Source organism: Anas acuta, chromosome 8, assembly GCF_963932015.1.
Source record: "Anas acuta chromosome 8, bAnaAcu1.1, whole genome shotgun sequence".
In the NCBI taxonomy this organism is placed as follows: Eukaryota; Metazoa; Chordata; class Aves; order Anseriformes; family Anatidae; genus Anas; species Anas acuta.
This window is the reverse complement of record NC_088986.1, coordinates 30,920,663-30,936,672: the sequence shown is the minus strand read 5'-3', so window position 1 is coordinate 30,936,672 and position 16,010 is coordinate 30,920,663. Positions and strand designations below refer to the sequence as shown.

Here is a 16,010-nt window from a genome sequence, read left to right as displayed (position 1 = left end):
AAACAACAGACTTAAAATAATTAACTTATTACGAAGAACTTTAGGACCCTAAGATCTATTACCAGGTATAACAACTGCCCTGATATTGGCCACATTCTACCACTGATCTTCAGCAAAGCAATATATTTCACCCAGCTTGAGTAAGAAATAATTCTGCTAACATCATCAGAAATAGCAGAGCTTTGTGCATAAGTCTTATCGCTCTCTGTTGTAAGAGCTATAAGAAGGCAGATAAACCTTTAGTTTCTGCCTTCTTGCAGAGGACAGATAGTTTTTTAATCTGAACTTGACCAAAATCAGGAGAGCTAGGCTTGCTCCTGTTACCTACAATTAGTACCAATTTTCTCTGTAAACTTTAGGCTCAGCATATTCAACCATTAAATAACTACTCTTCTTCCAGAGGTGCTGTGCAATATAATTAATCTCTGTAAAGACTCTGAACCTCAGGTGGGAAGTACTAAATACAGAGTCCACAGGTATTAATATTACTTATAAATGCAACAGTTTTTTAAACTCTCAGAGTTAATCTGCAGCACTGCAGAACCCACTAGTTTTGTCCGGGCTTGTAAATTTACAAAGAGGAGGCATCATTTCATTTATCGAACTCAGCAGGAATGCAGACCATATCAGGTCCAGTTCCCAACACATCTTTACCTGCACTCAAAAAGATGTAAGATGAAGAATAATTCCTTGTGTCACTTACCTGGCTCTGGGAAGAAATGGATGTAGTGGTTTGTCTGGCCCTCTAAAAATATAATCTTTTTTTGCACTGGATTTATTAATCTGTGTCTGATGAACTTATCAGTAAGATAGATCATTCATCCCAGAATAATCTCATAAAAAGTATCTTCCAAAGTATTTTTTGAATGGCTTTATATTTTCATCTACGTTTTTAGCATTTCCTATTTACATACTTAAACTTCATGTCACTTTCTGCATTGTGACTTTCAAAAATCTTCAGAGAGCCCCAGTAAAAACATAGCACTCCTAGAAAATGAGTACACAGATTCCAGGAAAGAGAGAGACATCTTGTCAGAAGAGGCTATAGAACAAGTAGAAGTTTTCTATTGGTTTTGATGTATTTTTGATCAGGTGTTCAAAATCCTGACATTGAAATTTCCAAAAAAATATTAGCTTCTCTGATGATGGTCATTTTGAAATTAGTGGTCTGTCAGTTATCAAATACAAAAAAAATATATTTTTTTCTTCAAGGAAAAATTCACTTCCTGCTTCTTAGTAACAAAATGTGTTCAGACATTCAATCAACATTTTGAATGTGAGAGGTAGCAGGAAGAGGGTAGTGAAGCACTGGAGCAGGTTGCCCAGAGAGGCTGTGGATGCCCCATCCCTGGAGGTGTTCGAGACCAGGTTGGATGAGGCCCTGGGCAACCTGATCTAGTGGGAGATGTCCCTGCCCATGGTAGGGGGGTTAGAACTAGATGATGTTTAAGGCCCCTTCTGACCTGAGCCATTCTATGATATGGTATGATTTAGGAATTGTCAAATGTAAGCTTTTTCAGAATAAAAAATATATGTGTTCTTGTTCTACCGTATTATTTTAAAATATTTTGTTAGTATTGAGATGAAATTTGAAACAAATGAAGATGCCTTATACTTTCAACTTTCTCGTCTATTGCCACAGACCCCACGTACTGCCTACTGTGCTTCAGGATATTCTCTAGAATGATTCCTGGCAGTGGAAGGGCTGACCTTACCTCCAGATACTGACTGAGCAAACGCAGAGCTTGGTCTACAACACTGAAGATGTTCCGCCAGTCAAAGTCCACCATTCCCTTCTCCCTGGTCCCCGGAGACCCATTGTGGAGAAAGTTGATAATGTGTTCAGCAGTTAAGCCTTCAGCACCCATCTGTCTGTTCAAGAAGTCCCTCACTGTAGGGTGCTTCAGAGAGTCCTGTGGAAATACATCAGAACAGCTTCACTACAATTATTCTCTTCACATGCTGTGTTTCACCAGAAAGTTTTCCATTTCCACAGCTCTTTCTGAGCTACGAAGTAGTACAAAAGGGTATGTTAAGGAAGGAATTTTATAGATGGGTAATTGCACAGCTGAACAGGTGAGAATTGAAGACTAAATGAAGAGAAATTTATCCTTGACTATTGCATATTATTTTCGCATAAGCAAGAGGATAAATGTAATAAATGTTGAATTTAAAAGAAATAAGTATGGCAAAATAAATGTTTTCTTCAGTATGAACTTCTATAAAAACTCCAACTACAAACAATACTTGCATCCAGAGTCAGATCTAAGGGAAGAGGAACTAAGTAATTTCCTAAGTCGGTAAATTGCTGGCTTCAGAAAAAACATGGTTCTAGTGCCTTCTTTGTCTATGTAGAACCCTAGAAAATCAAGTTGGTTCTTCTGCTGTTCTTCCAGGACATTTTGCAGAGGCCAAGTGGTGATTGCTGTCTTTATTAAGAAATCATTAGCAGACTGAAGAGAGTGTCCAGATCTGAGGTTCTGTCACAAACTCTTTGAAATGCATATAAGACTATCCTTCAAAACAAGCTCAATAACCAGTCCAACAACTTTAAAAGCTACAAATTCCTTGCTGCAAAGGCTGTGCTTCCAGCCAGACCTTCAAAAATAATTAGCTTCTTAATTAAAGTATAGGATGGTGAAAGGCCACTCTTACTGAGGCTCTCTGCTAGGTTATAACATACACGGATCATATTCATTTGCAGGCTGTTTTGAAAGAAGTACCACAACTGTGGTCCTACTTCTTCCCAAGCTTTGGTCAACAGTCTGAGGCGTTCAAGTTCCTCAAAAGTGGAGTTTGCCTGAGGAACAAAACAACAGGAAAGAATGTTTAGAATGCTAGGGAGACAAACACACAGAATTTATAATCCAAGCATTCAGTGACAGTGAAACTTATAACTTATGAATGTTGTAATTTTTACCTTCAGTACTTAATAAACTTGCTTAAATGCCAGAAATATTAATATTCCTCAAAAAAGAAACTTTTAAAATCCAACTGGAATCAAAGTCATTTTGGATAAAATTCTTTTGTTTGTGTAATGAGAAAAACGAGAGCCCAAATTAGCCCCTGTTAACTACAATTCGTTTAACTACTCAGGTTTTAGGTAGAATGATTTCCTCCTCTCTTCTTTCCCTTGATTATCTCCCTCCACTGACTGTAGATGAAGCTTGCCCTAAAGAATGCCTGAAGTTGGGTGAAATGAATCTAAGAAGTTAAATCAAGTTCACATATGACCTGGGTTTACCTACCTTATCATTGTCCATTCACTTACTCTCAACACCTAGTCTCAAGACAGTTCAACAGAGTTCACTTCCAGAAAGGAAGATGAAACTGCAATTCAACACTGAGAAAGTGTTTTCAGGCCAAGAAGTTTTCACAGAACCTGAAGCAACTTTTTGCCATTTTGTCTCTTTTCTGGCTTTCTTTTCTTTGCACCACATATGCAACAGTTTTGAGATAGCAGAAGTATGACATCTTATACACTAATATCAATACAGCATCCTAATTCATGAAGTCAAAAATATTTATTCTTTCAATGTATATATTACTAAACCACTGTGTTGCTATTGCTTGTAATCTCTCAGTGTCAGGTCTCCATGAGTCTATCCAAACCTCATAGCAGCACCATTAAAATTCTTCCTGGCACAGAGCTGCTAATGTTCCTACATCTGTAAAATACGTATGAACATTACTATTTTTGCTAGTGTAAATGTGGGAACATGCCAACAAAAATGCTACTTCAGCTAGAAAAAGCTTGCAGTGTGGACCAAGGCAGGATGAATTAGTGAAGATCTGTCTCCTGTTTCTGTAAATGAAGACTAACTATCCCTCCTCTGATGATCACCAGAGCAGGACTTCCAATGAGAAAATCTGATTAGTTTGACATAGGTGGGTTGCTGGTCTTCAAAGGATGTTTCTTAGAATGCATTTGTTTGCTTTTTTTTTTTTTTTTTTTCAGAAATACACATATTTATATTGCAGAATTTCTTACATTTTTTAGGATTTGCCGTACAGACGGTGAATCAGGAGCAAAGAGAATTTTTCCCATCAGCAGGGGCTTCACAGCACTCCAGGCTATTTTGGTTAAAGGGTTTGATTCCAAGTTTTGGATCAATGCATTACAAAAGGGTGCTAAAGACAGAAAGACAGACAAATCCTTAAGCAACCCTCCTTAAATCTTACCACACATAACATCCTGCAGGGCTTTTTACTAATGACATGGACTGTTTAAAGCATTTTCAATCTGAATGGGTTAAGCACATTTTGCAACGTAGAAGTATGTCTGAAAAGATGGAAAAGACTGTAGTAGATTTTATAGTTCAAACTCTCTGGAGGAGTTGAGAACTTGATCCTACAATAACTTAGAACTAAGCATTTTAATGTAAGCATTTCTATCTTACCATGGATTACTTACTTGTAAAGTATTCTACTATTTTGTTCCCTGGATAGAGGAAGGGGAGTACCGGGTCTTCTCCAGGTCTCATGGAGGTTCAGACATATGTAGAGCCAAGTATAACACAAAAAGTGAAATCTACGATTCCCTTCGCAGGCAAAGCACTCATCTGTACTTTGCAAGCACACAATTATATCCATCACGGCAGAAGGGACACACAAATCTAATATCAGCTACGATATGAAAGTTAGCATAACGAAATTGCTGGTGGTCTCAATACAGAGATAAACTAAACAGCAAATAAAAAGGACATAATAAGGATATAAAATAATGAATGGTAGAAAAGAAGAACATTTCTATTACAATAGCAAGGAGGTAAGTGAAGAAGTCAAAGCAAAAATATTTTAAAGTTATAAATGGTGTTACTTTGTACCTAAGATTTAATTAACATGTAGAACATTATTGAAACAAAATATATGTACTTTTACGCAGGAAAAGAAAACCAGCCACCATCCATCACATTAAGTGTTATTTAAAAGGAGAGTTTTAAATATTACTGCACTCCAGGCCAACAATCAAGAGACTTCCAAATAAATTTGTCTTGGAGAAAAGTAAATCAAGAAGGATGCACCATAGAGTTTCCTGAACTTTTTTTCCAGAAGTATTTAGTTCTTCCTGATATCAGTAGCATATATTAGAAAGTAATGATGATGATGTTTATGCCTTCATAGTGAAAGTTAGTGTGTTTCTGTCAGTTCTCAATTCCTGGTCTTCTTTGCTTTCAGTTAAAAAGTACATTTGAGCAAAACTATTTCACCTGTCCCTAATTTCCCATATTAACTACTTTAAAGTGTTATTTTATAAAAGCCACAGTGGTATTCTAACATAAGCTTCACTTGTCTACACTCTCTGTCATAGTTTGATGGAAAAACTTACTGGTTGTATTATCATAGAGATAACTGGATTTCTTTGTAGAGTCAATCCCCAGGAAAGCTTTGTAGTTGTTATCTTCATACCAGTTGAAGGAAAGCACTCTGGATCCACCTCCTTCTGGGTAGCCACAGAAAAGATCAGACATGGAGCTCACCCAGTGGCCTAAGGATTCAGTTCTTCCATCTTGTACAAATGGTTGTAAAGCCTTGAAAAGGTCCTGAACACTTGACTTCTTGGCTAGCTGCAGTAAAACAAGACTTTGTTAATTGCAGCCCTCAAAAGAAGAAAGTATATGGAGAGGTCACCAGTAGTGCACAGACTAGATGCAGTTAGAACCTCATCCTTTCATCTCCTCTATGCTGGTCACAGGCACGATTTTCAGTTCTTGTTCTCCCACGTTTGTTCTGAAGAAATCAAATGCTTCATAATTGCCAGTGCTTATGCCCACACTTATTTTGTAATGAGAGAATAATGAATTTCTAAGGAAAGAGTTCTTCCCAAACAATTCTATTTCCTTTCTGATAAGGCAGATAATAGGAAATAAAAAGAACAAAATGGACAAAGAACTACAAACTATTCAGAAAAGTGATGCCATCTGTTAGCAGACCACTTACCTTTTGTGCTGCTTGGGAGACATTAGACAGCACCCTCCCCCAAGACCTCAGATCAACACCTGGTGAGTTTCTGTCCAACACAGTAGGAAGCTGTGAATACATCAGAAAACACAGATGAGTTTTGGACAGTTTCTACATGACAACAGCTCATATAGTGAGAAGAAAATCCAACCAGCATCTCTTCAGTTCAAATGCTTTGAATTATTTGTAACACTGTCTTGTGAGATTTGTGGGACCACAAACCCATAGTGTAGACTCTCACAACTGCCTGAGTAAGTTGTCTTACTAATATGAGGCTGAAACAGTCACAGGCCATTGAAAGTATAGCCTGGGATGTTTTGCTTATCTAAGCCTACAATACTGAAAGGTACAAAAATAAAGGAGCAATGCAGGAACTGGGATTTATGAGAAGTTGTTTCTTAGAGGCTGTTGTTTCCAGTGAGATGCAGAGACTCTTATTAACTTCTGAATTGAACAAGTGTTGTGATTCAGAAGCCTCTGTTTGCCATGGAGGTAAAATACCTGGTAGTATTTGTGAGATCTCCTGATTTTGGAGACTGGTGCTTAAGGTCTGTTAGATCTGCCAGAAACCAGATCTGCTTCTCCAGGCTCCTGCAGACTGACCAAATGGCCTTTCTGCCAGAAGTTGACACTTTATTTATTGCTAGCTTTTTAAGAAACAGGTGACACCATGGCATGCTGCCACTTACTACTTGCATCATTGCATCCCTCTTTGTGAAATCTCTGAAGAATCATGTGTGCACTTGGTGTTGGCACTCTGAGGTTTTTACAGGCATTTATTTCTCAAGTATTAAAAAAAAAAAAAGCAGGATTTTTGAATAGACCATAATATTTATTAGATAAACTTCTAAAAAGATTTCCCCAAGACTGTGCAGCTATACACCCTGCTTATTCCCTGCCATTTCTTTCAGTCAGTTGGTGGTTAAAAAAGCAAAAGACAGAGCTGCACTATGTAGGCACCTGGCAGGGAATCACAGCAGCAAGAGTTTTTATGGAACGCTTATGTTTGCATGTTCTGATCTGTCACTTCCAGTAGAGGCAGGAAGTATACACAAGTACTGCTTCAAAATATACTTCTCCCTTTTCACTTGAAGGGAACCAGTTTCTGCACAGATTATACAGCATTCTTGGAGCACTTGTCCTAACTTGGCCTTTTTGAAACTATGAGCAACAATATTGTAAACAAAATGAAACAAACCAGAGAAAAGCCTGAGCTAAATATGTAATTAAGAACCTGTTTCCTGTAGCTAGAGGAAAAGAAGGAAAAATAGGGGCAAACTTGCATGTGTTTTTTCCTAAGTATTATTCCTTGCAGGAGGCACTCTGTATGAACCAGGTCTTAAAAGAAATTTTGTAAAAGGACTGTGTTTGTACTCAAGTTAGTTCGCGTTCTCTAGGAGCACACAAAAGACAGGATCAATAGGGATTATATACAAACTATGCACACATTTGACCTAAATATCAGAGCATATAATTAGGAATGTGTATTGACCCTTAGCACAGAGAGGAACAAAAGCTTTCTCCAAAATGTTTATCCAACTATTTTCACATTCACTAGAATTAAAGATAGTGCTGTAAAACAAACAAACAAACAAAAACAAGAGAAAAAACAACAAATGAACATTGAAGAGTTTCCTTCAGAAAACAGAAAGCCCAGTTCTGGAATCCCCAAGTCAGCTGCCGATCCTAAAATGAGGCCTACTCACAAAAGGAGCTCTGAAAAAATAAATTCTGGTATGTAGTTGGTTACAACTGTAGCCTGAGGACCATGAAGTACAGAGGGATTGACAGTGTAAGAGGGTAGAAAATAACCTGGGATCTTGAAGACATGAGGTATCATTTTGCTAGGAATCATGAAAACCCTCCCTCTTCATCTAGGTACATATTAAAACCCCTGGGAATCAGGCTGTGGATCCAACCGTGTGTTTCCAACACACAGACTTCCAATACTGAGGGGAAGTCTTGGCAGACGGACCTTGTAGGAAAAGACCAGATCATAAACATACATCTTTGACAATTCTGGTGTTTAGTTTCAGGTTTATGTTCCTGTTTCTCACAAGTCTATTTTTGTTTAAACACAGACAACTGCTTCATCAAATCTCTTCTTTCTATTTTATTTGATATGGGAGCAAAATCATGATATTAGCAGCTTAATCCTGAAGCTGGGCAGTGTAGCATGTGTATTTACAGGATGTCCTTCAGTGCTGAAAACTTACCTGAGAAGTACTGTAGGACTCTCTTCTACTTCCAGCAAGCACCAGTTATATGAAAATATCTGTGTATATTTTTAGAAATGGAAAACAATCAGAAGCTTTCAGAAACTCACCACAGATTCTTATCAGGACTGGCAAAATCACACAGGCTCAATAAATGTCTGCCAATGCTAAAATAATCAAACAGTAATTTGGCTGGTGTGTCAATTAAAGCTTCTGGCATCCTGTGTTCCCAGTTCTGAGTAAGTCAAAGCTGAATTAAATCCATGTTAAATGAACTGTGATGTTTTGTGCTGTGGCAGGAAAGTCTGATCAATGCTTTCTAACTTCATCAACTCCCCATATATGCTGCCTGTTGTATACTGTCAATGTGATGACCTCACGACATTTATCTACAAGGTGAAAAACAGCAAATTAAATTCAGTGTTGCAAAATGCAAAGTCACAAACGTGGGGAAAAAACATCATCGTCATACACAGTGATGGGCTATTATATGGAAAGAGACTTTGGAGTCTTTACAGTTAGTTCTCTGAAAGCAACAGCTCTGTGTTCAGAAGACAAATGGAATATTAGAAAACACCAGGAAAATAACAGAGAGCAAGAACAAAAAATACCATTATGCCATCACATATATATATATATATATATGATATCTATATCTATATCTATATCTATAGATATATCTATATCTATATGTGATGGCATAATGGTATTTCTTATATATATATATTTATATATGTTTTTATATATTTATATATATATTTATATTAAATATATTATATATAAATATAATATAATATATTATTTATATATATATACATATATATATATATATATATATACACATGACACATGGAAATACTGAACTCTGGTTGCAGTACCAGTTAATTTATGGCAAGGACACAGCAGAAATATGAGCAGCACAAAGAAGAACAATGAAAATGAACAGAAGGAAGAGCTTCTGTAGAAAGAGTAATGAAAACCAGTACAACTTGTTTCAACAAACAAACACAAAGGCACATATGGGTATCCCAATTCAAGTTGCATCATGGCTTTGACTTCAGAGTAAAATGCCGTCACGCTGGATGGAGCAAATACAGGATGGGTTGTATGGGAGTATTTCAGATCTCTCAGCAAGGTCCAGAGAGGTCTTCCTGAGCTCTGTTCTGTTACACAGACTAGGAAGGCCAGATTCCACAAACTTTTTAAAATTTTATTTGAATCTTTTAGTTCTCTTGTAAGTGAATTTCACCTGTTACCTCCCAAAGCATGCTCCAAACTGTCCAGTGGTCCTGCTGATGTTAGGTTAATAATTATATATCCATAACTTCACATTTTTGGGGGCAAATAAACGAAGACCTCTCAAAACACTGGTGATGCATTAGAAAGAAAATTCCTGAAGTACAGTGACATAACAGCCAAAAGTGACCACATAAGGCAAGATGATTGTGTTAATACTTACCAGCTGAAATAGCTTAAAGAAATCAACATTTGCATACAAGGCATCTTCCACTCTCTGTAGGCTTTCCTGGGAGAGGGCACACATGGCCTTGTGGACCGAAGGGAGACCTCTTCTGCTGCTGAAGATAATAAAGCGGTCCAGTAGCATCTGACTGCAAGCAATGTCCTTCAGAGTCAAGTTGGGTACACCATAGGCAAACTGCAACCAAAAATAATGTATTATTATTATTGAACCTTCAGACTATGCAGGAACAACTCAGATTTATCAACAACAGACATCTTGATATCAACATCTGCTAATATTTCCTGAATGGCAGGAAGATGTGGTCAGCTGAAACACTAACTCTTCAATCACCTTCACTTGATGTTATGCTAGATCACCTCACCTTCAGACAGGTTTTTCTTCACACTAGTGATTCTTCTTTCCATTGCAGAAGTTCTTATGAATCTTCTTTGCTTTCTCTCTGTCATCTAAGCATGCCTGAGGCCGTGCCATGCAACCCATCCTTATGGTTAAGCTTTAACTTGTTTGAAAGTATTTCCCCAAGACCAATCAAATGTGCCACATCACTATAACTTTTGTTTATCCTGGTTATAGTTTTGCTGTCAGCTGTTCTAACTGGAAAAAGACGACTCCAATTGCCTTTGCTCAAGCTTGATTTCCCTCACTATTTTATTTCAGTTATGATTCTTTCACTTCAGTGCTTCCCCACAGCCATTATTCATAGTCTCTGTGCACAGGCATACAGCCAGGCTCACTAAAGCCATTTTACATTAAACCACACCCAACCTACTTATTTCAGCTTCTAATCTAAATATGGAACAGAAAATAAAGAAGTTATCTTTAGTGTTTAACCAGCGAGAGCAAATTAGTTTATAGTTGAAACCAGTGTAAATACAGAATAACTCCACAGAAATTGATGTATTTACCTAGGACTTGTATTGTCGTAATGGAATACTTTTGGAAGTCTACGATTCAGTTCTACTTGCCTTACAATGGACAGAATACATGACAATAAAATAAAAAGTAGCACTGAAAATTGCTCAGAGGCTGTTCCCATCCTCTGTACATCTGTTTGCTGGTACAAACTGCATAGAAAAAAGTTCACAATACCATAATGACTCTAAATGCATGCCATGTTTGAGACAAACACAGACGTTCAGACAAATGAGGACTGTGCATTGACACTATATTGTTAGGCTAGATGCTTTTTAAAAACTGCAAAGAAAAAGAAACTGACAAAATATGCATAAAATATAACTTTCTTTAGAAAAATTATTTGCTGAGTATTCCAGTCCTCAAGACATTTGGTTCAAAACAAACATACCAAGCCTACACCAGGTACACATTTATTTCCTAAGTCAATTAACAAGGCCATCTAAGTGATTCCGAACATTATCAAAATTTTGTATCTGCCAGTCTCCTGTAATTAGCAGCTGAGACTTGCTTCATGGTGCCTGTAAAGAGAAGTATTTAAAAACATAGATGAATGAGATTAAAATAAAATTAATTTAGTTGCTGTGGAGAGTGGATTCAGGCTTGAGAAGTTATTCATTAAGTGCTTCAGATGTCAGAACCTACCAGCAAAACTGCAAGTGTGACTGTGGAAAATCAGGTGAAGAGAGGTCTAGAACAAGAGTGTATTTTGTTTATCATGACTGTTCTGAATTTCAGCTTGTGGAGCTGATTTTTACAAAAAACACAGATGAATTACACCCAAATTGTGTATAGGAACAACGATGCAAAAAAGGGACACGAATTTCTAGTAGAAGTATCTGACAGGTACAGTCCCTATCATCACTACAGGTATACCCACATATTGACACAATCTATATTGTATTTGCACTAGGGAGTCTGAGAACAAGTAGAGTAACAAATCCTGAAAGAGTTCTAACATATAACACAACTTAAAAAAAAAAACAGGACATACCTGAAAATTAAGCACACAGCAGTAATTAAACTAATTAACCCCTCAGTTTTCTCATCCTTTACATCATTGCTTGATCTTTTAGATGTAGTCTAAACCATCAGTCCAGGCAGCATGGAAAGCACAGGCTTTCTCTTTGCAGGGGGCTGTTCTGCCATAAGTGGCACAATAAGCACTTAAATCTATTCAGTAACAGTGACAGTTTACTTACTAGATTATGAATGTTCAAAAATTAGATGACAAATTAACAGTGTGGCCTTAGCTAGTGCCTTTTCACCGTACAATTTCGCCTATGGGGAATCTGCCAGTACAGATATTACTGAGAACATGAGATTTGCTTTACAGCAAAGTTAAAACACACAGAGTGACACAAAGACACGTATGTTACATTGCTAATACAAGTTAGATAGTGTAAAGACAGAATGCAAGAGAGGACATGCAACCGATGGACAGAGTCTTGCAAACTAAGATTTGAACTTGACTGATCTGCTGTCAGTGAAAGAACTTGCTTATTTGTTCAGTCACTACAAAAAGAGCATTTTTCAGCTGCACATGCCTGACCTCACCAGCCAGTGTGGGCTGTAATGCAACTGAGCTGCACAGGGAGGCAGCCTGGGAGCCTTGCTTTAACTTGTGAAATGAGAAAACTGTGACATTAACATCTTTGAGGAGGATTAAACATAGAAAAAAAGGACAGGTTATTTACAAACTGTAACTGCATTTCAGGAATTTCCATGAACAGATGGGATTAGCAGAACAACAAACCTCCGCCCTTCCAATTTTTCCGGTAGGGTGGGCTGTTGCCAATCTTTCTTGAACTTCTTATTGTGTTTTAACATCAGTCTCTTATCCTTATCTTAGAATGACTCAAAAGAAGCAGGTCCTCAGAGGAAAACTTCAATACTTTTTTTTTTTTTTTCCCCCCCCCGACGTGTCACTGTTTGGCTAAAGAAATGAAGTCCAAATTATTTTTTCAGCCAGTTGCCTGTTTGATCAAGTTTAGCTTTCAGGTCTGTGTGTCATTTCCTGCACTCCCAGGCGGCTCAGACCTAGATCTGCAGCCAGCTGTTGGCAACAGTCAGGTTCTTGTAAACAAGCTGCTTTCAGGTCAATCAGCTCTATTCCATTACAGTCCAGGAGAGAGGACGCGCAGCAATATACAGGCAAACAGAGGGTAGAGCAGCAAGAACTGGAGGTGAGCTGTCATGTTTAAGGCTACAGACAAACACAGATCTGTGTTCCAGTCATAGCTCTGCAACTTCTAGCTCAACTAACTAAAAGCAATTACTTGGGCTGGTCATATCAATAAGGTCTATAGGAATTTTGTGACTTAGCCCACACAGCAGAGCAAGAGTTCAATTCCCATTGAAAATAATTCTCTTATGTTTTTGAGAACTATGAAATCAGTTTTTCTACTTCAGTTGCTCTTGGAGGAAGCATTCATAGCACTTTCTTTCCTCATATCTGTAAACCAGCTCCTGTGAGAAGACCTCGTACCCCTGCAATTACTGCTAACAAGAAAACTTCACAGAGGACAGCAAAAGTGGTATTTAATGCCAGGCCTTCTTCAGCTTCCTCTCAAGATGATTTTCAAATCTTTTAACTCCCAGTATCAAAAGAACTACATCTCTTTCTACACCTGCACAGAGAATACATTAGAAAGACACCATGTTCCAGCAGGTCTCAATCAGAGTTTCAGTGATGGTGTGGAAAACACCACCAGTCCTGTATACACTAGCAGCCAAAAAGTTTTCAACAGTAGCTGAATGAAGGCCACTGGGGAGCTAATGCAGCCTAACACAGCAGCACACAGTTCTCTGTATGCAGCAGACTTCTGACAAAGAAGAGGGAAGGGAGCAAAAAGGAAAAAGCAAGCCCAAAAGGATCTCTATAGAATTCTTCTTGTCATGAGCAGCAAGGAAACAATTTTTTTTGGCATTTCAACTTATACTGAGGTATGAAGACAAGTAGGATGTATCAATTGCTGTCATCTTGTCGTATTGCTTCATAACAAAGTGAGGAGAGGGGAGAGCTTCCCCTGGTACAAGAATAGAGCAGATATATAACCTGGCAATTTAGTCACTCTAGCTGGAACCTGTGGTGCACAAAAGGAACTGAATGCAAATTCATTAATCTCTTCCCTCTTTCTGGCCATGCACAGTTCTAGCATTTGTGTTTTATGTGGTGGTGAAAAAGAGGAATTGCAACTTTTAGTGTCAATTACTAATTTGCTTCTACCCACACACTAACCCAACGTAAAAATTGTTCCAGAGATCTGATTCAGCAACATTCATTCATTAATACAGCATTCCTCTCAGCTCGCAGACACCAGTACATGCAGATGCACAGATTGCCTGGACTTGGCCAAACGCAGTCTCCCACTTAGCTGCTTCAGGAGTAATTTGACCTGCAGCTTTCACTGTGAATTTTCAGAGCAGGTCTGCTGTTCAGTTGGAATCTGAAAACGTGGGGCCGATTACCCACTCCCACCTATTCACATGAGACAGTGCTATAAGGCCAACATTACTTTGCTGACGTTGGGGCAAAGAATTAAAATGTTAAATCAAGAACTGAAAATAGTTCTCTGCTGCTATTCAGCAGGGTTGCTGTTCCAAAAAGATGCACAGCTGCGTTATGATTTTGAGCCAAGTCTTTAATCACGAGGACAGATGCATTGCCTGGCAGTATAATTTCTTGATGTTTGTTTTGTAGTTCAGTTGCAACAACAGCGTCAAACAAACATCTCTATTTAATACATATTCAAAACATTATTATTAATTATTATTATTATTTTAAGACAAAACAAACACCTCTTCTTCCAGATTCAAAAACATAAAGGTGGATATAATGCATGTAACCTGTAAGGCAACAGAAATTCTGGGCACAAGGTCCCCACTGAAGCTACTTTGCATGCATATACAACTCAAGGGATTGTGTTCCACACAGGTAAATGCTTGGCAGTTTTTTCACTCTACCCACCTGTTCAGGGCGTACTTGAGCATTAATAAGCTGGAAAACAACAACATCTGGGAGACGAGCATCTTCCAGCAAGAAGGAAGTGAGAGTCTCCCCATCTTTCAAAATGTCTAGAATTCGTATTCCTCTTCCTGGATGAAGAAAGGAGTATGGGGATCAGTGAAATTCTAGGCCAAGGAAGGTAAGAAACATCTCAAACACTGGCTTAAACCAGCAAAAAATATGTGCTTTGACTCATGTGCTTAGTAGTGACTCATGGGGTCCAAAACTATTTTTGAAATTCAACGTGATTTTAATCTTTTGCTGGGGAATGATTATGAGAAAATGACGGCTGTTCTGACTCTGTATATCTGATCTCTCAAAGATCCTTCTGAGTAGGACTTGAGCAATGAGAATATTCAAAACATCCCTGATGGCATTTGAAAGTGTCTGCATTTTTTTTTCCTCAGGTAATGATTTATTTTAAATGTTTGGATTGAAGTATGCTACTGTTGTTAGAACGAGGGTCCTTTCTGCTGTATCTTGTGTGAATAACTTTGGCCAACCCTTTACACTTACACTAATTTATTACTTGCTGTTGATAACCTTTAGCTATTTAACCTGATTCTATAGTTTTTGCATTTAGTGTATCAGTATGAATTTTGCCTCAGCATGGTCCACGTGAAAGCTTGGAAAGTGATGAAATGACTCCTGTCTGTTAAATACTATGGCCTTAATTAAAGGTAGTTCACCAAGCACCCCCAGACTTATGCAAAGAATGTTTGAAAAGCAGTAGCTCTTGCAGCCTTTAGAACAGGAATTTGAAACTGATAGGAACAACATATATCACATTGACATGGGGAATGCAGCTTTGGACATCTCCACATAAACATGCACTAATTTGCTGCTGAATGTTTCTGTTCATGCAAGTTATGCAGAATCTTATTAAAGTCCAACAACTAACTTTTACAATCTCAATCTGCATTAAGCTAACTCTGCCCTGGGCTGCAGGTGCTGAGCAGAACTTCTGCAATTGCTCCTCCATGTATTTATTTCAGCAGCAGACACTGAAACAATTCTAGGTGCCTGTTGTATTTTCACTGTGCTTGTATTTTCACTGATGCGCTTCCTGGCACCCAGGCACAGTGGAGGAGGAAGCACGTTACAAGAACACATATTGTCAAATGCAAGGGGGGAGTGGGACAAGGAAAGAGGACTCAAGAGGTGAATCTGGTTTAAGAAATCAGGAGGAGGAGCAGCTTTAATTCTAGCATTTGGTAGTTTTTCATTGCTCAGCTTTGCAGCCCTAGTATTCTGTTAAGGTTGTTTCTTACAGGCAATAGTAGTAAGTTACACACACACAGACCTTATATACATGTAGTTAATTCAACAGTACCTTTTTCTGTATAGATAAAAGTGGCAATTCACATTTCATTACTTTAGCTGACTTTAGCAGAACTGATTTTGTGACTTTGCTTTATGCAAACAGGAG

General features: G+C 38.0%; 1 protein-coding gene across 6 annotated transcripts in view; it reads right to left on the bottom strand.

Annotated features, from left to right (window-relative positions):
• Positions 1-16,010, bottom strand: part of ABCA4 (ATP binding cassette subfamily A member 4) — a 76,453-nt gene that overhangs the window by 45,482 nt on the left and 14,961 nt on the right. For all 6 annotated transcript variants that reach the window (XR_011098747.1, XM_068689988.1, XM_068689987.1 and 3 more), the window contains 7 exons: positions 14,543-14,670; positions 9,637-9,834; positions 5,941-6,030; positions 5,330-5,567; positions 3,992-4,131; positions 2,684-2,800; positions 1,716-1,913 (listed from right to left, as the gene is read on the bottom strand). Coding sequence is in view for 5 of the 6 variants with exons in the window: in XM_068689988.1 (XP_068546089.1) it covers positions 1,716-1,913; positions 2,684-2,800; positions 3,992-4,131; positions 5,330-5,567; positions 5,941-6,030; positions 9,637-9,834; positions 14,543-14,670 (1,109 nt within the window). In the remaining variant the exon portion in view is untranslated. The remainder of the gene's footprint in view (positions 1-1,715; positions 1,914-2,683; positions 2,801-3,991; positions 4,132-5,329; positions 5,568-5,940; positions 6,031-9,636; positions 9,835-14,542; positions 14,671-16,010) is intronic.